This window comes from Moschus berezovskii, chromosome 21 (genome assembly GCF_049115385.1).
Source record: "Moschus berezovskii isolate FMDL1 chromosome 21, NW_MosBer_1.0, whole genome shotgun sequence".
Lineage (NCBI taxonomy): Eukaryota > Metazoa > Chordata > Mammalia > Artiodactyla > Moschidae > Moschus > Moschus berezovskii.
Genome location: NC_142480.1, coordinates 38871573 through 38896570, shown reverse-complemented (window position 1 = coordinate 38896570; position 24998 = coordinate 38871573). Strand labels below are relative to the sequence as shown.

At 37.3% G+C, this 24998-nt stretch overlaps 1 protein-coding gene across 2 annotated transcripts in view; it reads left to right on the top strand.

Annotated features, from left to right (window-relative positions):
• The window catches only part of UBE2Q2 (ubiquitin conjugating enzyme E2 Q2), a 65390-nt gene that overhangs the window by 24816 nt on the left and 15576 nt on the right, over positions 1-24998 (top strand). For both annotated transcript variants that reach the window (XM_055418045.2, XM_055418044.2), the window contains 6 exons: positions 401-457; positions 4926-5066; positions 7866-7950; positions 9556-9616; positions 10378-10468; positions 20696-20754. In XM_055418045.2, the coding sequence (XP_055274020.2) occupies positions 401-457; positions 4926-5066; positions 7866-7950; positions 9556-9616; positions 10378-10468; positions 20696-20754 (494 nt within the window). The remainder of the gene's footprint in view (positions 1-400; positions 458-4925; positions 5067-7865; positions 7951-9555; positions 9617-10377; positions 10469-20695; positions 20755-24998) is intronic.

Below are 24998 nucleotides of genomic sequence, written 5' to 3'. Positions count from 1 at the left end.
TAAAAGGTAGATATTTTAAGGAACCCTTGGTTTGGAGTATTTTAAGCCAAAAAGAAGCCATTGGCCTTATAGGCATAACGATACGTATAAAATGTTTTCTTATTTTAAATTAGAATATTTAAAATATTAATTAGAATATGTTTAAAATTTTTTTCTGTTTGCTTTATATTTGACTAATTGCCTTTGTTAATTTCTAAGACATCTGTTAAGTTGAATTTTTCAAAATTTTTCTTAAAAAGCTGATAAATATTTGTCAAAGCAGAATTTAAGAGTAAATGTTTCAGCTTTAATAAGCTGTTAGTGGAATTGCAGTGACAAGTAGTTTGTCCCTAAAGTCTTCTGATATGCTGTGTGCTTACTTGTTCTGTGTAGTCCTGGCAAACTCTTTTTTTCTTTTCAGAATGGGACAACAGAAGAGGTGACTTCAGAAGAGGAGGAAGAGGAAGAGATGGCTGAAGTAGGTATTTTATGTAAAAGTAACATTTCATAAATATCTTCATTTTTGGACATTTTAGTAATTTTCTAATCTCCTTTATAAAACCATTGTTAATGTGGAATAATAAGAAGCACATTGTATTTGAAGTTTAATGCAGTTTCTAAAATCTGGCTTTATCTCTAATTCATCATATACTTTTTAGCAAATTCCTTATCTGATGTCCTTGGATTTGATTTCATAGAAAATAAGAGCTCTTAACATTTAGTACTAAAATTATATTTGCATTTAATAGTAATCAATACTTAACCTGATTTGGTTTAAGAATAAGAACTACTAAGTTTCAAAAGTTTGAATAAAAGGGGAATTTGAGAACATTTAAGGGACTATTCATTAGAAGTAATGAAAACTATCTCATATTGAAAACTTAAGAGTGTCAAAGAAGAAATTCCAAAGACACTGAGCTTACATCAGTTTAATTGCTAGTCATTGATAAAATTTTAGAGGTTTTCAGACTCCAAAGCTTTGCATTTAAATTCAAAGTTCATAATGAAGATCTCTTTCTCTATACTGACCTGATAGAAGGCTTTTAAGTTCCACAACCTTGGTTTTAAAACATTGGTTCAGGTTATTACCTTATTTTTCTTGATTTGGAAAAATTTAAATCTAAAATTCACTTCATAGGATGCCTTATAACTAACGTGTTTGGAGGTTTGTTTTGTGAGTCTTGAAGTAAAAGTAATTCTTTTTTGGAAAAAATAACTTTATTTTTGACTGTGCTGAGTCTTAATTGCTGTGCCAGTTTTTCTCTAGTTGCAGAGAGCAGGGTCTATTCTTCATTGCAGTGTGCGGGCTTCTCATTGCGGTTGCTTCTCTTGTTGCCCAGCACAGACTCTTAGGGTGCGGGGGCTTCAGTAGTTGCAGCACATGGGCTCTAGAGTTGTCATTCCCAGGCTCTAGAGCACAGGCTCAGTAGTTGTGGTGCAGGGGATTAGATGCTCTGTGGCACGTGGGATCTTCCTGGACCAGGGGTCGAACCCGTGTCTTCTGCATTGGCAGGCAGAATCTTTGCCACTGAGCCACCAGGGAAGCCCTAAAATAATTCTTAACATTATTCAATTAGAATGAATTTTGGAGAGATAGGAAGTTTTTTTTTAATGTTTACATGAAGTTTAACTTTGGAATAAACTGAATTAAAATTTTAAAACTTTTATTGAGCCCAGTATGTAATAAAGTAGACATTGTACTCAAAGAGTTTATGTACCTTTCTTTTTTTCATTCACAAGAGAATATGAAGGAAGGATAGCAACATTTGCGGAAACCTAGAAAGATAGGATAGACTTTGGAGATGTCAGATTGGGATAGGTGAAAAGATATTCTAGGGAACTAAAATAATGTGGTAAAAAGGACCAGAACAACCCTGGGCATGGTGTTTGAGCACATTGGAGATTGTCCTTTTGGAAGAAGATTGATGTGTTGGAGGCTTGGAAAGCAAGTTTATCTAGAAAAAGCAGATGGCTGAGTTTTGAATTAGAGACAATATTTGTTTATATTTGGTGTGATTGTTGATAAGGCCTTAAGCAGAAAATAGTGTACCGTGAATATTGTTTTGTCAAGATGATAGTGATGACTTCTGTGTTGTTTAATACTGAGTGGAGAAATTTTGTGGGTTGGAATATGGCTGAGATTGAAGTTGGAGGAGGAGATACAGTGCAGCACTCTGAAGAAAACAAGTGTAGGTGGTAAATCGTAGCTGAAATGTGCATTCCAGGGGAGATTAGCTCTATGAAGTGTGAAGTCATAGACAGGGTCTAAATAAGAAAGGCATAGGAGTTGAAGAGATAGCAGTCCAAGAAAAAGATCACTGAGTCTGGATGGAAGTGGTCTAAATCAACCTGGTCTAGAAATCATGAATTAATCTGCTTGATAAAATGTAGATAAAGTATAGACTACTTCTTTAGAGATTTTGATGACTAAAGTCAAGTGGGCCTTAGAAAGCATCACTACGAACAAAGCTAGTGGAGGTGATGGAATTCCAGTTGAGCTATTTCAAATCCTGAAAGATGATGTTGTGAAAATGCTGCGCTCAATATGCCAGCAAATTTGGAAAACTCAGCAGTTTTCCACAGGACTGGAAAAGGTCAGTTTTCATTCCAATCCCAAAGAAAGGCAATGCCAAAGAATGCTTTAACTACCGCACAATTGCACTCATCTCACATGCTAGTAAAGTCATGCTCAAAATTCTCCAAGCCAGGCTTCAGCAATACGTGAACCGTGAACTTCCAGATGTTCAAGCTGGTTTTAGAAAAGGCAGAGGCACCAGAGATCAAATTGCCAACATCCTCTGGATCATGGAAAAAGAAAGTTCCAGAAAAACATCTATTTCTGCTTTATTGACTATGCCAAAACCTTTGACTGTGTGGATCACAATAAACTGTGGAAAATTCTGAAAGAGATGGGAATACCAGACCACCTGACCTGCCTCTTGAGAAACCTGTATGCAGGTCAGGAAGCAACAGTTAGAAATGGACATGGAACAACAGACTGGTTCCAAATAGGAAAAGGAGTACGTCAAGGCTGTATATTGTCACCCTGCTTATTTAACTTATATGCAGAGTACATCATGAGGAACGCTGGGCTGGAAGAAGCACAAGCTGGAATCAAGATTGCCGGGAGAAATATCAATAACCTCAGATATGCAGATGACACCACCCTTATGGCAGAAAGTGAAGAAGAACTCAAAAGCCTCTTGACGAAAGTGGAAGAGGAGAGTGAAAAGGTTGGCTTGAAGCTCAACATTCAGAAAACTAAGATCATGGCATCCGGTCCCATCACTTCATGGGAAATAGATGGAGAAACAGTGGAAACAGTGTCAGACTTTATTTTTTGGGCTCCAAAATCACTGCAGATGCTGATTGCAGCCATGAAATTAAAAGACGCTTACTCCTTGGAAGGAAAGTTATGACCAACCTGCTGCTGCTGCTGCCAAGTCGCTTCAGTCGTGTCCAACTCTGTGCGACCCCATAGACAGCAGCCCATCAGGCTCCCCCGTCCCTGGGATTCTCCAGGCAAGAACACTGGAGTGGGTTGCTATTTCCTTCTCTAGTGCATGAAAGTGAAAAGTGAAAGTGAAGTCGCTCGGTCGTCTCAGACTCTTCGCGACCCCAGCTAGATAACATATTAAAAAGCAGAGACATTACTTTGCCAACAAAGGTCCATCTAGTCAAGGCTATGGTTTTTCCAGTGGTCATGTATGGATGTGAGAGTTGGACTTTGAAGAAAGCTGAGCGCTGAAGAATTGATGCTTTTGAACTGTGGTGTTGGAGAAGACTCTTGAGAGTCCCTTGGACTGCAAGGAGATCCAACCAGTCCATTCTAAAGGAGATCAGTCCTGGGTGTTCATTGGAAGGACTGATGCTAAAGCTGAAACTCCAATACTTTGGCCACCTCATGCGAAGAGTTAACTCACTGGAAAAGACTCTGATGCTGGGAGGGATTGGGGGCAGGAGGAGAAGGGGACGACAGAGGATGAGATGGCTGGATGGCATCACCGACTTGATGGACATGAGTTTGAGTGAACTCCGGGAGTTGGTGATGGACAGGGAGGCCTGGCGTGCTGTGATTCATGGGGTCGCAAAGAGTCAGACCCAATTGAGTGAATGAACTGAACTGAAAGTAAAGTTGGAAATAAGATAATAGATTTATACAAACGTATGCAGAATTTTTGAATGTGTAAGAGCAGATGATAAGGGAAAGGAGGGTGATAAATTATGTGGACATTAATGATGTTGACCTAGAGATGGTGTTTGAATTCTTTTTTTAAACTTTTTTCCTAATTATAAAAATTCAATATGTACTCACTACAGAAAACTTGGAAAAGAAGAAAAAGTGCCGATAATAGTATTTCAGTATATGTCCTTTTCTTTTTTTTTCTGTGCTTATTTTGACATAATTAACATTCTGTGTATTCAATTTTGTATTCTGTTTCTTTTATTTCATTATTGATATAGAAGAAGCCATTATACTGTATTGGCATTTTAACGGTCTTCTGGCATTCCATTGAATTAACTGTTCTGATGTTTTACACATGAAAATTTTGTTTTTGTGGTTATAAAGTTGAAATGGGCAAATTTATTTATGCCTATATCTGTGTTCACATTTTAGACTAGGTACTAAACTAAATATAATAGATTTTTAGAAGTCAAATTAAAGTTCTTGGTACCTCATGCTATACTATTTCAAAAATTCCTCTTAATAGGAGATTTAAAGCCATTTAAGATGGTTATGGCTTTGTAAAATTATTAAATATGTTTTACTCAGTTTCTAGCTTTAAAATATAGGATATAAAAGGAGAGAACCTTTTAAATTGAATGGTGAAAACTTTTCTCCCCTCCTTATAGGGTACATGTATTTCTCTCTTGTATGTTCTAGTTCAAGAATAATTTAACATTTGGCATAAGCTTGAGTAGCTAAATTTTTAATTTTTTTGTAGGATATAGAAGACTTGGATCATTATGAGATGAAGGAAGAAGAGCCTATTAGTGGGAAAAAGTCAGAGGATGAAGGAATTGAAAAAGAAAATTTGGCAATATTAGAGAAAATTAGGAAGACTCAAAGGCAAGACCATCTAAATGTAAGGATTGTATAAATATCTAGAACCTGGACTTTTGTGGTTAAATAATTACAGTTGACCCTTGAACAGCGCTTGGGTTAGGGATGCTGACCTTGCACAGTCAGAAATCCAGTGTAACTACTGCCAGCCTTCTATATCCTCAGTTCCACATCCAAGGATTCAACTAACTGCAGATAGTGTAGTATGTATTTATTGAAAAAATCTGCATATAAGTGGATCCATGCAGTTCCAACTTGTCTTGTTCAAGAGTCAGCTGTACCGGGATAATGTAAATACAGGGCAATTCAATAAGATACCAACCTCAGCCAGGCCCTCCATCCCTGCCTTGGTAGTAGATTCAGTCATATGTTTTATTGCCCTAGTTTATTTTTTCCCCTAACATTTCTCATCTACTGATAGCTCCTTTCTACCCTGTTCATCTGCTTTTCTACTCTGTTCATCTGAAATCAGTTACTATCCAACCTGCTTATCCTGTTTTCTCTCTTTTACCCTTTTCCTATGGGATCTGTAAATTTAAATTCAGTCTCTCCTACAAAGTATAATTCAAATTCTCTCTTCTTCATGAAGCTGGCATCTGGTTTGTTCTGCCCTGACAGAACCAAAAGTAACTTTTTCTTTTGACTTAACATCTTTTATATGAAGCAGCATGGTAACAAACACAGCTGTGTGGCTTCAGTTTCCCAACTCTATAATGTGGACATTATGTACCGTTTAGATAATTTCTGTAAATAATAAATGAGAATGATGTATATAAATGTTCAGTGTAGAGAAATATAAAATGAAAGTCTAGCTCTCCATCTCAACACTTACTGTTTACCTAGTGCCTTTCTGTTAAAGCTGTTTATCAACCGCATGAAATCTGAGAACCAGTTCTTTTGTCCTGAGCACAGATTCTCAAACACAGGGAGTGAATTGTTAAGCAAGGAGATGAGAAGTGTTGTAAACAGGAAGATTACTCTCATGTCCTCAGTCTTACTTACTGTACTAATGTAACTGTCAGATCTTTCTTTAGAGAGCAATGCAGTTTACCCAAGTGTTTATCTTGATGATTAAAAAATAAAAGCTTGTGGTATTCAAGTTAAAGATATTTACTCTTACTTTCTATGTCTTGTGATTGCATCCAGTTTGTGTGTTATAGTCAAACAACTACAAATTATTGAACACTATCACATGACACATACTAAGTCCTTTAAACTTTTTATGTACCTTTGCATTTAATTTTCATAAGCACTGTGTGAAATATTCTTCCTGCTCTACCGATGTGAAACTGGGGTTTTAACTTATCAAGTAACATAGCCAGATTTTCTACCTCACCTTAAAGTGTAGTGTAACTTTTAAGATGCGGCATTTAAAATTTTACAAGGTCAGGTTTTTTTTTGATTCAGAAGACATTCTAAACGTTTTTCTTATGATAAATAGTTCTATTCATATTCAGTCTTAGGATAAGATACTGGTGCCTTTTAATCTTCAGAGAAGTTGGAACACTGAAAAGTACTGAAACCAGTTGTATGTATGTGGACATGTTTCTCTATTTCTTAATATAAACTATAGATTATTAGTACAATATTCTTGATTATAAGGAAACTGCTTTAGTTAGTGTATCATGTTGAGGGTCTTCTAGTATTTTCAAAAATGCATGGAGCCTCTATTAAAAAAGGCAAAATCTGGAGCACTGACAACACCAAATGGCTGGTGAGGATATGGAGCAACAGGAAACTTTTCTGATTGCTGATAGGAAAATAGTGTCTGGCAGATTCTTTAAAAACTAAACATATTCTTACCATACAATCCAGCAGTTGAGCTCCTTGGTATTTGTCCAGATAAACTGTTAAGTTATGTCCACACAAAAACCTGCACATGGATGTTTATTTATAGCAGCTTTGTTCCTAATTGCCAAAGCTTGGAAGCAACCAAGATAATCTTTGGTAGGAAAGCAAATAAACTGTAGTACATCCAGGGAATGGAATATTAATCCCTGATAGAAAAAAAGTAATGAGTTGTCAAGATAGGACATGGTCCTGGAGGAACCTTCAATCCATGTTACAGGTGAAAGAAGCCAATCTAAAAAGGTTGCAGACTGTGTTTCAATTATATGGCATTCTGGAAAAGGCAAAACTATGGAGACAGTAAAAAGATCCGTGGTTGCCAGGGATTGGGGGGTGGGTGGGATTAATAGGTGAAGCGCCGAGGACTTTTTTGGGCAATGACAGTAATTTGTATGTTACTGTAACGTGTGGATGCGTGTCCTTATACGTTTGTCCAGATCCATAGAACCTACAGCACCGAAAGTGAACCATAAAGATGGTGTAATGATGTGTCCAAATAGGTTTATAAGTTGTAAGAACTATGCCCCTGAAGGATGCTGATAATGAGGGAGACTATTGATTGTGAGGGGCAGTAATATAGGAAATCTCTGTACTGTCCTCTTAATTTTGCTGTGAATATGAAACTTCCCACCCCAAGTAAAACCACAAAAAAGAAAATAAATTTTAAAAAAATGATGAATTTGAAATAGACACTTATTAGTTGTAGGCTGTTGAAGTGGTCAAGGTGATCTGGACATAAACTAGTCTTTCTTTTTTTTCAAATGACAAATAGTAAATGAATCAGACCTGTTCCAAATTTGTATTCCTGTTTCAACTTTATGATCATTGATTTAATTTTTTTGACTTCTTAAAATGCTAAGTGGTGATCCATTTTTACAGTCTCATTGTAAACATTTATTTCAGGTTCAGATACCTTAAATCTTTAGTTATTTGAATCAATAAATTCTGGTAAACAGCAAGTTTTATGTTTCAGGGTGCAGTGTCTGGGTCTGTACAAGCTTCAGATAGACTTATGAAAGAGCTCAGGGACATATACAGATCACAGAGTTATAAAACAGGTAAGGACCTCTGGATCTCTGCTTGTCCTTATGCCTAAAGTTTTCAGATATAATGTAACTTCATTTCTCATAGTATAACTGGACAGAGACAGAAATGTTTATTAACTTTATTTTAGGAATATGAAATGCAAATACAAATTTAATTAACCAAAAGATGTGGGGGATAAAATAGGATGAGGTCACTTATTGTTTGGATTTTTAGAAATTGTTTTTATGGACACATTTTTTGTCTTCTTGTAGATAGGGATTAATTCATAGGATTTTTATCTTCTGGGAAAGGTACAAGAAATATCTGCTTTAGAAAGTAAATAAGATGAATATGTTTTCTTGTACAAAGAACTATTGCCAAAAATTTATGTTTTTTATCCCTTTTTTTGAAACGACAAACTCATAAACATAATCAACTGTTATAGAGAGAGTTAAAAGTTTTTCTTTTTTAATTTATAGTTTGACTTAAGAGTTCTTTCTTATCCAGTAAGACTTAAATATTGTGGAACCTCCATAACTGACATAAAATTCCCTCATACTATTGCAGAGAGTCTAACAGTATTGAATAAGGTAAAGAGCCAAACTTTATTTCCTTTGAAAAAAGTAGCATTAAAATTCATTCAGAATTTTTCAGAGTGTTCAAATCTAAATCATTAGAACTTACTTAAAAACAAACAATCAGCCTCTCCCCTTTATAGAACAAGATAAAACAAGTCAAACTTGTTTCTGAGATTATTACAAGTTCTGGTGTCCTAATAGTTCTTATAAGAAGTCTGAAAGTTTGTGTGTAGAAACCTAATAAAGTTAAATATTTGAATACTATTTATACCAAAATGTTAAATCATCACTTGTTACGGCATTATTTTGTAGTAGCAAAAAATTAGATTAATAACCAGATATATGGTGAGCTTAATTAAATCATGGCTTATCCATAAAGTAAATTACTGTAGAATTATTTTAAAAATTGACAATAAATTTCTGTATCAGTTCAGTTCAGTCGCTCAGTCGTGTCCGACTCTTTGCGACCCCATGAATCACAGCACGCCAGGCCTCCCTGTCCATAACCAACTCCCAGAGTTCACTCAAACTCAATGTCCATCAGCTTGGTGATGCCATCCAGCCATCTCATTCTCTGTCGTCCCCGTCTCCTCCCACCCCCAATCCCTCATAGCATCAGACTCTTTTCCAGTGAGTCAACTCGTCACATGAGGTGGCCGAAGTATACTAAGCTGGAAAAATGCCCCCTGAAAGATAATAAAACTGTATGTAGAGGGATTCCATTTTAATAGAAATGTTTGTATATGCATAGGAGAAAAGTCTTAAGCACGTGTGATTTTGCATAATCTTTTTTTTCCTTTTGCAGTGAATGGTAAACAGTTTCTCAACCCCACAGTCTTCTTCATGATGACTTTAGTTATCTATCTATTTAGGGCATAAGATACTCTGCTCCAGCACAAGAATTATTACATTACAACTTAGCTGTTATGTTTTAATAGCAAAATTTCTTGCTTTTGTTGGCTATATAGTGTGTACATTTACAGCAGACAATAGTTATAAGATCAAGTGCAACAGTTATAGATAAGTGAAGAGTAACTAACATGCCCTATATCATTACAGGGATTTATTCAGTGGAACTCATAAATGACAGTTTATATGACTGGCATGTTAAACTGCAGAAGTAAGTGCTTTTTTATGCTAACCCACTCTTTTTAATGGTAGACTATCACAATGAGTTTTCCTCCCTGCTTAATTTGGTACCTATTTACTATGGCTTTTACTTAGTAAAGATTCTGTTTGTATAGAAGTAGTTCTTAGGTTGTTGAAATGAGCTGTTTCTTGGGCTTAATAAGTAAAGTGAGAAAACAGGAGGAGAAAAAGAAGGGGCAGCTGTGGGAGAAGAGAAAGTATTTCATGGAGTTAGTGAAACAATTAGGAACTATACAAATAAAAGTGTATAAATAACTTGATGAGTTAGTGGCCATTGTGTACTCAAAGTAAGAAATTTGAGGAGATCTTTATATAAATAGTTGTAGACAAATTTAGGTTTCGTTAGTGATTTCACTTGTCCTTGGTAAATTTCTCTCATTGAACCCTTTGTCTAATAATATAGTTTAAGAGAAGCAGATTAAATTTTTGAGTTCTTGAGAAGACTATGTACATATGACCCTTTCCTTTAGGATAACTGCTAACTTTGCATGCCACTTGAGAGAATAGGTTTAGAATACTGTGATCTCTTCTTTGGACATTTAATCTCAAGGAATTGGAAACTATAGTAATTTGTTTTTCTAGGGACCGTAGAACAACTTTAGACTTTCTCTGTTTGGAACTTACCCTAGGGGCTCTGTTTTTAGCTTTTGGAATGGCTCATTTTTGAAGTTAGTGAGGGAAAAAACATCTGACCATTTTATTTGAACTGTTTTTTTGTTTTGTAATTCTTAGGGTGGATCCTGATAGTCCTTTGCACAGTGATCTTCAGATTTTAAAAGAAAAAGAAGGCATAGAATATATTTTGCTTAACTTCTCTTTTAAGGTAAGAAAAATTGTAAGGGGACCACATATGCTTCTAATGCAACATATATTTGTACAATTGCTTTGGAAAACTATTTGGTATAACTTGGCAAAGTAGAAGATACTTGTACCCTATGGTCCAGGAATTCTCCTTCTAGATACACAATCTGTAAGAAATGAGTACTTAGATGTGCCAGGAGACCAAAACAAGAATGTTCAAAGCAGCATTGTTTATAATAGGCTCAAATAAAAATAACCTAAATGTCTCCCAGTAAAATTGAGAACTGTGGTATTCATAAGATGGAATAGAGCTGTGTACAACAAGATAGATGAATCTTAAACACAGTTTGAGCAGAAAGCAGATCCAGAAACATGTTTTGTACAGTTTCATTTATATAGAGCTCAAAAATAGGTGAAACTAAACTGTTTAGGGCATGCATTCTCATTGGAGGCAGGTCTTTCTCCCGTTCCCCGCTCCCCTCCCCACACCCAATGCAGTGAAAATTGGTCCTTGGAGTGAAAAAGGCTTAGATGTTAAGATGGTCTGTAGCTGTTCAAGGGGCCATAGTATGTATATACATACACACTGTGTCTGAAGTATTAAAATTTGGTGAGGGAGCAGGACAGGGAAGAATTAGGAAAAAAAATACTCTAAAAAGGCTTGTTAGTGGGACAGAAATGAAAAGAAGGCTGAGAAACATTAATGGATTCATACTTGGAAATGAAGATGCGAGAACCATACAGTTAAGATAGCAGGTACATCTAGGTAAGAGGGAGGGAGTTGTGAGCTGAAAGGGACATCTGGGGGCTTCTTGGATACTGGCTATAGTCTGTTTCTTGACCAGGGTGGTGGTTATGTGGATACAGTTTCATGCTAATGTGTAACAGTATACCTATACACTTTTCTAAATTTATGTGTTGTATTTAACAACTTTTTTTTTCAAGTTGCTAAAAAACAAAAGTTAAAGAAGAATTGGCAATGGAATCTAGATAAAATGTATTGATTTACTATGGACTCTGGATAAGTATAGTGGTTTTAAGCCTTTGTTTAAAAACACTGTGAAGCATTTCTAAGGGATTATGTTTTAATTATTTGGAGCTGGCTTTTTACTTGTTCTCTGAAATTGAGAAATTGTGTAACAGCTGTCTTGCAGATAAACATTTTTTTTTTATATTTCAGTTAGACTTCAGTGCATTTTAGTGTGATAGAATGAACAGCAGTCCTCAACTTTTTGGCACCAGGGATGGGTTTCATAGAAGACAATTTTGCCACAGACTGGCTCGGGAGGTGGTTTGGGGATGATTTAAGTGTGTTTTTGTGTTTTATTTAAGTGTGTTTTGTGATTTATTGTGTTATTTATTATTATTACATCAGCTCCACCTCAGATCATCAGGCATTAGATCTGGGAGGCTGGGGACCCCTGCTATAGAAGGCTTGAGGACGTGAGACATCTAAAATGTAATCCCTGTTCTTTAAGGACCTGTCATCTTTCTGGAGAGAAATCTGTAGGAAATCTGATGAAAACTGTAGGGCTTTAGAGATCATGATGGAGAGTCTGGGAGCTTACCTTTATGTAGTAAAAAGCTAGCAGGGGTTTTTAGACAGGGGTATGATTGATCTGTTAGGCTTTTTATTTTATTTTTAAAAAATAGTATGCCATCAACATCAGAGTGGGTTTGGATAAGATAGAGTAGACTTCTGGGAGACAAGCTGGGAGCATTGATTTTAATCTGGGTGAAAGAGTAATGAAGACTGGTAGTGGTAGGAATAGGTGAAAGTGGATGAATATGGGCTTCCCTGGTGGCTCAGCTGGTAAAGAATCCGCCTGCAATGTGGGACACCTGGGTTTGATCCCTGGGTTGGGAAGATCTCCTGGAGGAGGGAAAGGCTACCCACTCCAGTATTCTGGTCTGGAGAATTCCATGGACTGTACAGTCCACAGGGTTGCAAAGAGCTGGACATGACTGAGTGACTTTCACTACCATTAGATGAATATGAGATGTTTTGAAGGAAGAAAAGACATGAAAGGATACTTTTACACTTGCGTAAAGGAGTAATTTTCTGAAAGCTGCTTACTTACTGTTTGTGTGTGTATAGTCTTGTTTGGGCTTATATCCTCATTTATGATTGAACTTTCTTCAAATAACCCAAATGTCAAATGTCACTATTTTCCCACAGCTTTGTTATTGTAGAAATTATTGAGGCTATCAGCTGGGTTACCTTCCTAGAGAGTGAATCTGGCATATATTTACTGATTCATGTGGTGCAAAGAACCTAGGAATGTATCTTTTTTAAAAATGCAAATTTTTATTTTATTTATTTTTGGCCACAGTGTGTGGCTTGTGGGATCCTACTTCCCTGACCAGGATTTAAACCCTGGCCCTTGACAGTGAAAGCATGAAGTCCCAACCACTGGACTGCCAGGGAATTCCCCTATGTAAATTATTTTTAACTTGAAATCTAAATAATTAAACCGTATGCCCAACACCAAGCTTAAGAAATAGAACCGAATCAATATCTTTGAAGCCCAATGCGGGCCACTCCCCTCCCACATTCTCCTTTCAGACATATTTTTAAAGGAATATGAAATCTTGACCAGGAAACTGTTTGAGACTTGTGACTGAAGATAGTGTTTTCACTATATTTTCTTGCTCTAGGTAGAGCTTCAGAGAGGACAATCTGGGAGGTAAATAAATGGCTGAGATTCTGTTGGACTTGTGTTTCTGGACCATGGTTTCTGATACCAGAAAGAAGGGCCTTAGCTAGGCCTGGTAAGGTTAAGATTGCCCTGAGCTAACCGACCTTGTGAAGAGGACCTTAAACTCAGTTGCCAAGTTATAAGTATCTCAATTCATAGATTTTGGAGGATAGCAGGTATGACTCAGAAGGATTCACAGCAGGAGCGTGAATAGTATTTGAGGCCTTGAATGTCCATGGTGACACCTTGAGGGTCCTGAAGAATAAGAAAATGAAACTTGAAATACAGTGTGACACCAGGTTGGGAAGGGGAAAGGGGCAGGAGGGTTGGGCTGTATTAGATTTGTCAGCAGCTTGGTTAGGAAGTGGTGGTCTGGCTTTTCAGGCCATGTGTGAATTATGGAGTTGGATTCTGAGGTAGTACTTTAAAGAGTTTGTTTAGACAAATCTGGGTTCATCTAGAGACTAGGAGCAAGGATCAGAGATTCCATACCATGTCCTAAGATGGTGGGATTGTAGATTTGTAGAGGAGAGCATGGGGGGTTGTGATAGCTCGTCTTCAGCTATTTGAAGGACTGGGTATGTAGAAGTATTAGTTTGATTTTGTTTTTGATGAACACAAGGCATGGCAATTAAATTAGTAAGTCAGACTGTAAAGAGATGGTTTTCAACTCAATATAAGGAAGTGATTTGTAACTATTTAGAGCCATCTGATGATGTAGTCATTCAAAAATAGAATGTTCCTCATCCTTAAGAATAGCTTGGAAGGCCTAGATAGTTTATTTGGAAATCAGATAACTGTGTGAGGTTGCTGTAAACTCTGATCCTCTTAGTTTCTAAGTTGATTTACCACAGTAACTCGCATATCTATATTTTTGTTTTTGTTTTAGATACATGGCATGGCTTGCAGGATTTTAGTTCCCCCGCCAGGGATTGAACCTGGCAGTGAAAGTGTGGAGTCCTAACTGCTGGACTGCCTGGGAATTCCCTCTCATTATCTATTTTAACAGAAAGCTTCTTCTCTTGCCCCCAGTGCCTGTACCTACTCTCTCCCACCCCGACAGCTTATTTCTGTAAAATTTTGGTTACTGAGTTCCAAGGCACAGAGTTTGTGGAATAGAATCCCTAGGTTTTGATAGAGTAGTTAATCTGAGGCATTACTTAAAGTGAAGGGAAGCCTCACTGTCACATAATCAATTCAGAGAGGTTTGTAGTCATTCATATGGAATCACACATTCAACAATCTAAAATACAGGAAATTAAATCAAGTTGTGCTTTTACCAAACTTTGCATCTATGCCTTTCTTTATTGTAGGTAAAAGGTGAGCTACTTATTTGGAAATAGATTATAATAACTGTCATTAAGTTGGTTTCTTGTGTGGATAGATTTCTTCTTTTTCTGCCTTACAATAGATAGCTAATATTACCTGTTTTAGCCATCAGAAGTATGTTTTTTATCTCCCTCTCCTATTAGGATTTAATTTTCATAGTTTATATGTTCCTCAGAGTCTTGCTTGAGGATGGGTAGAGGTAGGGAGTTAAACACTGTATTTTAGTATTCTTAGAAATAAACACTTATTTTTCTGTTTCTTAGAAGTAAACATTGTATTTTTGTGTTCTTAGAAATAACTGGATGAAACAAATGTTTGTTTAGCTCCTTTACCTGCAGATTGATTTTTGATTTAAGGGGCGTTAGTTGTTGACTAATTCTTTTTTATTTGAACATAGAAATCGGTGGTAATTTCTCTTAGACTTCCTGACATATCTTCATGGGAGGCAGTATGCTGTTACCTTGTTCCTCTATTGTAGTGGATGGGACCTTTTTTGGACTCATCTGACACTGACACTCTGTCAGAGACCAAGACCTCTGACACTCTGAGGCTACCTCAGCTACAGTCTTTACTAAGTTCACTGAGAGAAAAAGTTTTGTTCTGGAAACTTCAGTTTCCAGGACTAAAAATTTGAAAGAATTGTGCAGCCTGAGAATTCTGATGTTTGCCAAAGCGATCATCTATTGACATTTAATGTTTTTATTGCTATTTGGGTTTCAATCTAGTGTCTCATCCTATTTGTCCTTGAACCATCTCTTTTTTCTCATTTCTTTCAGATTTTTAAGGAACTGCTTTGGTTTCCCCGTCTCTGTTAGCATGGTGCTCACCATTCCTTTGCTCTTCTTCACTGCCTTACAATGCGTATCCGTAGCTTGTCAATGTGTAATGTAAATTTGTTAGTTTTTCTTTTTCCTTGTCAACACAGAGATCTTAGAACATGTACTCTGTGCTCTTGCTGTCATTCCTTTTAGTTCTGTGTTTATCTAAACGCTTACACATCACTATTACATATCTCATCAGTATTCATTTGGGCCTGTGTATGTATTAGCTCTCTTCATGGTCTTTATTCTCCATGTTTCCATCTAGGACCTTCCTCTTGCTTAAAGAATATCCATTTTTGTTTCCTTTAGTGTGGGTCTGCTTATAGGAAAATATCTTTATTTGGACTTCATTTTTGGAAAGTATTTTCATTTGGTATAGATTTTTAGGTTGGAAATTCCTTTCCTTCATTACCTCAAAAATGTCATTCCTCTATTATAGCTTCCATTGTTTCTCTTGAAGTATTTACAGTGGATAAATCTTATGAAATCTTTAATCATTTTTGGAAAATTCTCAGACATTATCTCTTCAAATATTACTTCTATCCCATTCTCTCTTCTTCTAGGACTCTACGTATATGATTAGCCTTTTCAATTCATTTTCCTACCTCTTGCTTATTATCTGTATTTTCCACTTTTTTCACTCTCTTGGCATCATTTGGGACGCTTTTGACTTATTTTTCCAGTATACTAAATTTCTCCTCCAAGTCTCCACGAGTTAAACTCATCCATCAAGTTCTTAATTTGATATTTATTTCTAAGCTTCAGAATTTCTATATAGTTCATTTTTATAATTTTAGTTTTCTGCTAGGGTTTTCAGTCTTGTCTTTTTGTGCACATATTTGACTTCAGTTCAGTTGATGAGTCATGTCCGACTCTTTGCAACCCCATGGACTGTAGCACAACAGTCCTCCCTGTCCATCACCAACTCCCAGAGTCCACCCAAACTCATGTCCATTGAGTCGGTGATGCCATCCAACCATCTCATCCTCTGTCGTCCCCTTCTCCTGCCACCTTCAATCTTTTCCAGCATCAGGGTCTTTTCAAATGAATCAGTTCTTTGCATCAGGTGGCCAAGGTATTGGAGTTTCAGCTTCAACATCAGTCCTTCCAGTGAACACTCAGGACTGATCTCCTTTAGGATGGACTGGTCGGATCTCCTTGCAGTCCAAGGGACTCTTAAGAGTCTTCCCCAACACCACAGTTCAAAAGCATCAATTCTTCAGCGCTCAGCTTTCTTTATAGTCCAACTCTCACATCCATACGTGACTATTGGAAAAACCATAGCTTTGACTAGACGAACCTTTGTTGGCAAAGTAATGTCTCTGCTTTTTAATATGCTGTCTAGGTTGGTCATAACTTTTCTTCCAAAGAGTAAGCGTCTTTTAATTACATGGCTGCAGTCACCATCCGCAGTGATTTTGCAGCTCCGGAAAATAAAGTCTGTCACTGTTTCCACTGTTTCCCCATCTATTTGCCATGAAGTGATGGGACTGGATGCCATGATCTTCGTTTTCTGAATGTTGAGCTTTAAGCCAGCTTTTTCTTTCTCTCCTCTTTTACTTTCATCACGAGGCTCTTTAGTTCTTCTTCACTTTCTGCCATAAGGGTGGTATCATCTGCATATCTGAGGTTATTGATATTTCTCCCGGCAATCTTGATTCCAGCTTGTGCTTCTTCTAGCCCAGTGTTCCTCATGATGTACTCTGCATATAAGTTAAATAAGCAGGGTGACAATATACAGCCTTGACTAACTCCTTTTCCTATTTGGAACCAGTTTGTTGTTCCATGTCCAGTTCTAACTTTTGCTTCCTGATCTTCATACAAATTTCTCAAGAGGCAGGTCAGGTGGTGTGGTATTCCCATCTCTTTCAGAATTTTCTACAGTTTGTTGTGATCCACACAGTCAAAGGCTTTGGTGTAGTCAATAAAGCAGGAGTAGGTGTTTTTCTGGAACTCTCTTTCTTTTTTGATGATTCAACAGATGTTGGATATTTGATCTCTGGTTCCTCTGCCTTTTCTAAAACCTGCTTGAACATCTGGAAGTTCACGGTTCACGTACTGTTGAAGCCTGGCTTGGAGAATTTTGAGCATTACTTTACTGGCGTGTGCATTGAATGCAATTGTGTGGTAGTTTGAGCATTCTTTGGCATTGCCTTTCTTTGGGATTGGAGTGAAAACTGACCTTTTCCAGTCCTGTGGAAAACTGCTGAGTTTTCCAAATTTGCTGGCATATTATTGAGTGTAGCACTTTCACAGCATCATCTTTCAGGATTTGAAATAGCTCAACTGGAATTCCATCACCTCCACTAGCTTTGTTCATAGTGATGCTTCCTAAGACCCACTTGACTTCACATTCCAGAATGTCTGACTCTAGGTTGGTTGTCACACCATCGTGATTATCTGGGTCGTGAAGATCTTTTTTGTACAGTTCTTCTGTGTATTCTTGCCACCTCTTCTTAATATCTTCTGCTTCTGTTAGGTCCATACCATTTCTGTCCTTTTTCGAGCTCATCTTTGCATGAGATGTTCCCTTGTTATCTCTGATTTTCTTGAAGAGATCTCTAGTCTTTCCCATTCTATTGTTTTCCTCTATTTCTTTGCACTGATCACTGAGGAAGACTTTCTTATCCCTCCTTGCTATTGTTTGGAATTCTTCTTTCAAAAGGGTATATCTTTCCTTTTCTCCTTTGTTTTTTGCTTCTCTTCTTTTCTCATCTATTTGTAAGGCCTCCTCAGACAGCCATTTTGCTTTTTTTTGCATTTCTTGGGTATGGTCTTGATCCCTGTCTCTTGTACAATGTCATGAACCTCCATCCATAGTTCATCAGGCACCGTCCATCAGATCTAGTCCCTTAAATCTTAAATCCACTGTATAATCATAAGGGACTTGATTTAGGTCATACCTGAATGGTCCAGTAGTTTTCCCTACTTTCTTTAATTTAAATCTGAATTTGGCAATAAGGAGTTCATGATCTGAGCCACAGTCAGCTCCTGGTCTTGTTTTTGCTAACTGTATAAGAGTTTCTCCATCTTTGACTGCAAAGAATATAATCAATCTGATTTCAGTGTTGATCATCTGGTGATGTCCATGTGTAGAGTCTTCTCTTGTGCTATTTGAAGAGGGTGTTTTTTATGATCAGTGCGTTCTCTTGGCAAAACTCTATGAGCCTTTGCCTTGCTTCATTCTGTACTCCAAGGCCAAATTTGCCAGTTACTCCAGGTGTTTCTTGACTTCCTATTTATTCCAGTCCCTTATAATGAAAATGACATCTTTTTGGGGTATTAGTTCTAAAAGGTCTTGTAGGTCTTCATGGACCCATACAACTTCAGCTTCTTCAGCGTTACTGGTCGGGGCATAGCCTTGGATTACTGATATTGAATATTCAGCTTAGTTATTTTAAAATCTGTGTCAGATAATGCTCATCTTGACTCCTTATAGTTCTGTCTGTCATTTTCTGATAATGCTATCTTTCAGTCTCATATGACTGGTTATTTTTGGTGATAGATGTTATATATGCATGATTAGAGAGCTAATTTGAAGCCTTGGATGCTAGTCCTCTACACAGAAGATGTATGTCTGCCCGTCAGGTACTTGGGCATTGTAACCCAGGATCCCCGAGTCCAAATTGGCAGTGAGATGATATAAAGGTGGGCTTTGTTCTCTGCCTGTGTAGTTTGAGGTTTGTCCTTCAGGGTCCCAAGCTAACGTGTGCTATAGCGACTTGTAAGGAGCCTTGTTTTTCTCAGCTTCCTAACCTCTTATCTTCCTCTCCTCCAATTGAAAGAAAATCCAAAGAGGGAAAAAAAAGGCTGCACTCTGAGGTTCCCTTTTCCTGATCTTAGCTCTGTAGTTATACATTTGTCTACCTTTTCTAGTTCATAGCCAGAGGATTGATCCAAATTACCTAGTCCATCATTATTGGAATGGTCCCTTTTTATAGTTCTCTTGGAAGTGGGAACCTCTTTCTGTATTTCATAATTTTGCAAATATACTGTTCTATTTGGGCCTGATCTTCATTTTTTTTTTTTCTTAAAAATTTTTTTTTTATTGGAGTATAGTTGATTTACAATGTTTTATCAATGTCAGGTGTACAGCAAAGTGAATCAGTTTTACATATACATATATCCACTCTTTTTTTAAGATTCTTTTCTGATATAAGTTGTTACAGAGTATTGAGTAGAGTTCCTTGTGCTGTACAGCAGGTTCTTATTAGCTCTCTATTTTATATATTCACCAGACTTCCCCTGGTGGCTCAGAGGTTAAAGTGTCTACCTGCAATGCGGGAGACCCGGGTTCAATCCCTGGGTTGGGAAGATCCCCTGGAGAAGGAAATGGCAACCCACTCCAGTACTCTTGCCTGGAGATTCCCATGGACGGAGGAGCATGGTAGGCTACAGTCCACGGGGTCACAAAGAGTCGGACATGACTGAGCAACTTCACTTTCATTTTATATGTAGTACTATGTATGTGTCAGTCCCAATTTCCCAATTTATCCCTCCTCTCTCTCCCCCCATCCCCAGGTAATCATAAGTTTATTTTCTATGTTTGTAATTCTGCTTCTGTTTTTTAAATAAGTTCATTTGTACCCTCCCTTTTTGTTTAGATTTCAGATATAAGTGATATCATATAATGTTTGATTTTCTGTGTCTGACTTGCTTCACACAGTATGACAATCTCTGGGCTGCAGATGGAATCAGTTCAGTTCATTCACTCAGTTGTATCTGACTCTGCGACCCCATGAACTGCAGCACACCAGGCCTCTCTGTCCATCACCAACTCCTGGAGTCTACTCAAGCACATGTCCATTGAGTTGGTGATGCCATCCAACCATCTCATCCTCTGTCATCCCCTGTTCCTCCCACCTTCATTCTTTCCCAGCATCAGGATCTTTTCAAATGAGTCAGTTCTTCACATCAGGTGGCCAAAGTATTGGAGTTTCAGCTGCAGCATCAGTCCTTCCAGTGAATATTCAGGATTGATATCCTTTAGGATGGACTGGTTGGATCTCCTTGCAGTCCAAGGGACTCTCGAGAATCTTCTCCAACACCACAGTTCAAAAGCATCAGTTCTTCGGTGCTCAGCTTTCTTTATAGTCCAAGTCTCACATCCATTCATGACTACTGGAAAAACCATAGCTTTGACCAGACGGACCTTTGTTGGCAAAGTAATGTCTCTGCTTTTTAATATGCTGTCTAGGTTGGTCATAACTTTTCTTCCAAGGAGCCTGATCTTCATTTTTATTTGCTTCTGTTTTCATTTCATTGTATTCTGGGGGACTATTTTTACGTTTATGACCCTCATTCATCATTAGATAATAAATGTATGCATTCTTTATAGATTATTTTAAAATCTTCTAAATAATACAGTATTAAAATTAAACTTGCTTATTTGTTTTTTAGGATAACTTTCCATTTGATCCTCCATTTGTTCGAGTGGTATTACCTGTTCTCTCAGGAGGGTAAGTTTAAGTGATTATTTTCTTTGATAGTATACATCAGAATCATTTGGAGGGCTAGTCAAATGCCAGGAGGCCTAGAATGCTAAACTTTACCTCAAAGTTTCTTATTCAGTAGGACTTGTTATGGGGCCTGAGAATTTCCATATCTAAGATAGTCTCAGGTGAAGCTGATGTTCCAGGCTGGGAACCATACTTTAAGCATCACTGGTATAAACCATTATGTTTGTAGGGGTTTTTAAATGACCCCTAGGTATATATTGGAGAAGGAAATGGTAATCCACTCCAGTATTCTTGCCTGGAGAATCCCATGGACAGAGAAGCCTGGTAGGCTACAGTCCACGGGGTCACAAAGAGTCGGACACGACTGAGCGACTTCACTCACTCACTCACTCAGTTATATATACTTCACTTAAAAAAATCAAATGTTTTTCAAATGTAAGTTGTGATTGAGGGTTTAGAGAAAGTTAGGATTAGAGAGTGATTCCCACATGCCCATGATGCAAGGAATAATCACAGGAAATCTCATGGGCCTATGGAGCTGGTCATTGATTTTCTAAAGGGCTTGTCTCAGTTTGGTAGAATCAAATGGTACTTGCCTGGCATTTTTTATTGAAACTTGTATTTTTTTTGTGTGTGTGATTAGAAGTCATATGAATGATGGGGAAAAGATCAGAATTTGTACCTAGGTTAGTTGTGAAAGGTTCTGTAGATCCTTAAAGTAAGAGGAGTTAAACTAGTTTGAGAATTGTGATATGCTCAGCTGATCAAGTCCACTCTGTGAAACAACCATATTATGGTAATTAAAATCTAAAAATATCCAATCCTTTGATCATTTCTATGCTTGATATAGTAATAGTCTCATTTAGACTAAAACAATATGGGTGGCTATAAATGATTAAGGAAAATATTTGGAAACTTTTTGCAAATTCAGGATAAATGTATAAAAAATATTTTTGTAAAATTATTTTGAAATCTGATGTAAACTTCACTAGCATAGATTTTTTTCACATTCTGTTGTGGAAAAAATTCCCTAGAGTTTATGGTCTTAGTAGTTTACCACCTTGTGGAGATAATTAAATTATAAATAATGCCATTTTCAGTTTTAAAATCTGCTATATAGTTTCTCTTCGTTGATTACTTTTGCCAAATGGGGTTATTTTCCAATTATTCAAGTAAATAACTAGAATAATAAGTCAGTTTGTGACTTATCCAGATAAACCTTATATCTTCTAATAAAATGTTTTTTCCATTATACCAAAAGGCAGCATTAATAAAAGATTAGAAGTATTGAGTATTCAGTTGATTTGTCCGGTGTTACGTATGGACTTAAGTTTTCTGACCTTAAAGGAAAAGGAGAGTGCCTCTGGCAATAGTGATCTGGGAAGACTTGGACAAGTAGGTGGAATCTCAGCTAGGTCTTGAAGTATTGGGTGGGATTTCGTCAACTTATGGAGGTTGAAGGAAAATTGTCTACATAGATGAAAGGTAAACACAATCACACATTTAGGAAAGAGCATGGTGTATTCAGTTTACCAGAACAGTTTGAGCTATAACACATGAGGGGTGGAGTTGCTATAGAAGAATTATAGGAAATTGTGTTGACAATAGCTTGTAATTATATAGGAGCATGGATTGGTGAGCAAACTATTAGCCATGGATATTTTATTTTTCTTTAACTGGTTCAGAAATAGGGAAATAACAGTGAAAAGAATGTCTTAGAAAGCTAAATCTGGTGACAGTAGAAAAAACTGCAGGACAAATTATATTCACAAAGTCTGGAAGAAGGCAAGGCTAGTTAAGAGCTGATGCCACTGTTGTAGGGTAAAGTGATAACAACCTGAGTTGTTACAGTAGTGATGGGAATGGAAAGATGAATGAAGGATGAAGGCTAGTTTGAGGCAAAATCAATATGACTTGATCTTCACAGTCAACTATTAAGTTAAAAGTAAGAATTATTGACTGACATGGGAAGAACTAAAAAGTGTGAAGCCTGATAGAACAGCTTGCGATCTCTGACTCAGGCTAATGCTTAAATAAACACTGTGACTCTGGACAGATTATTGAACAGTTTTTGTTCCATATATTTTATATCCCATATTTCCTAGCTACTTCCTTATTTGTTTCTTGTCAAAAAAATTTTTAAACCTAACAGCTTCATTGTGATACAATTCATATATGATAAAACTCACCCAGTTAAAGTGTACAGTTCAATGGTTTAGTATACTCAGTTGTGTAACCATTACCATTAATTTCAAAATGCTTTCATCACCTTCCAGAAGAAACTCTGTACCCATTAGCAATCACTTCTCATTCCTCTCTCCTATCCCTCCACCCACAAGCAACTACTAATTTTTATCTCTATGGATTTGCATATTCTGGACATTTTCATTTAAGGAAGCAAACAAATTACAGGCTTTTGTGACTGGCTTCTGTCACTTAAAAATTTTCAAGGTTCATCCATGTTGCAGCATATACCAGTAGCTCGTTCCATCTTATTTATCCATGGACATTGGTTTCCACCTTTTGGCTGTTACGAATAATGCTATGAACTTTCACAGACAGGTTTCTGTGTGCACATCTTCATTTCTGTATCATATATACCTATGTGAGGAGTCACTGGATCCTTTGGTAATAACTCTTTTTAACTTTTTATGAAGTGCCACACTTTTCCCAAGTGGCTGTACCATTAACATTCCCATAAGCAGTGTGTATGTAACCAACTCTCTTCATTTCCTTCCTGTTCACTTTTCAGCCCCATTAGTTTGGCATTAACTGTTACTGTTCCTCCCAGACTGATATTTCCAACAGGGACTTCGGTAAATCCAGAAGTACCTTTTCAGGTTCTATCATACCTAATTATTAGATTTCTCAGCAACACCAAAACATTTTCCCTTGGTTTCTGATTGCCTCTTCTCAGTCTTTTTGCTGGGAACTCCTTGTTCACTTAACTTCTACCTGTTGGAGTTCTTTAGAATTTGGTACTAGGTCCTTTCTCTTTTCTTTTCCCTTCATTCCTTTGCCTTTAAAAAAAATTTTATTTTTCATTGAGTTAATTATATAGTTGCACACAGTTGTAAGAAATATTAGAGATACCTTGTACCCTTTGCCTGGTTTCCCTAGTGGTACGATTTTTGCAAAGCTGTACAGTATAGTATTATCAAACAGTGATACAGAGACAGAGATACAATACATAGTGCTTATGCAGATTTCCCAGTTTTATGTATAACTCATGTATATCCCTGGTGGCTCAGATGGTAAAGAATCTGCCTGCAATGTGAGAGACCTGGCCTTGATCCCTGGGTTTGGAAGATTCCCTGGAGGAGGGCACTGGCAACCCACTCCAGTATTCCAGCCTGGAGAATGCCCATGGACAGATGAGCTTGGTGGCTACAGTCTATAGTGTCGAAAAGAGTTGGACGTGACTGAGTGACTTAAGCACAGCACAGCACATACATGTGTAGGGCTTCCCTGGTGGCTTAACGCTATAGAATCTGCCTGCAATGAGGGAGATGTGGGTTTGATCCCTGGGTTGGGACAGTCCCCTAGAGGAGGGCATGGCAACCCACTCCAGTATTCTTGCCTGGAGAATTCCCATGGACAGAGGAGCCTGAAAGGCTACAGTTCATGAGGTTGCAAAGAGCTGGACATGACTGAAGAAACTTAGTGTACGTGCATGCATATGTGTGTATTGAATTTTACATTGAGTAGATTTGTGTATGCAGCCCAGCAGCCAAGGTACTGTACAGTCCAGCACCACAGGGATCCTTTGTGTTGCCCCTTGAAACTGTACCCATTTTCCTCTAATGTGCCTCGTCCCTTAACTCTTGGTAACCACTCATCTGTCCTGCATTCCTGATATTTTGTCGTTATAAAAAAAGCTACATAAGTGAAATCTTAAAGTTTTGTATTATAACCTTTGGGGATTAGCTGGTTTTTTGTTTTTTACTCATAATTCTCTGGAGAGTCATCTAAGTGTCTGACTAGTTTGTTCCTTTTTATTGCTAAGTAGTATTTCATGGTGCACCGTGTACCACAGTTTGTTTAAGCAGTAACCCACTGAAGGACCTCTAGACTGATTTCAGTGTTAAGAGTATTACAAATAAAGCTGCTATGAATACTGTATACAGTGTGTGTGTGTATGTATGTGAATGAATGTGAATGTATTGTCCTTTGTCTGGGGTTCATTTCTAGGAATGCAATTGCCTAGTCATAGAATCCCATGGACAAAGGGACCTGGCAGGCTA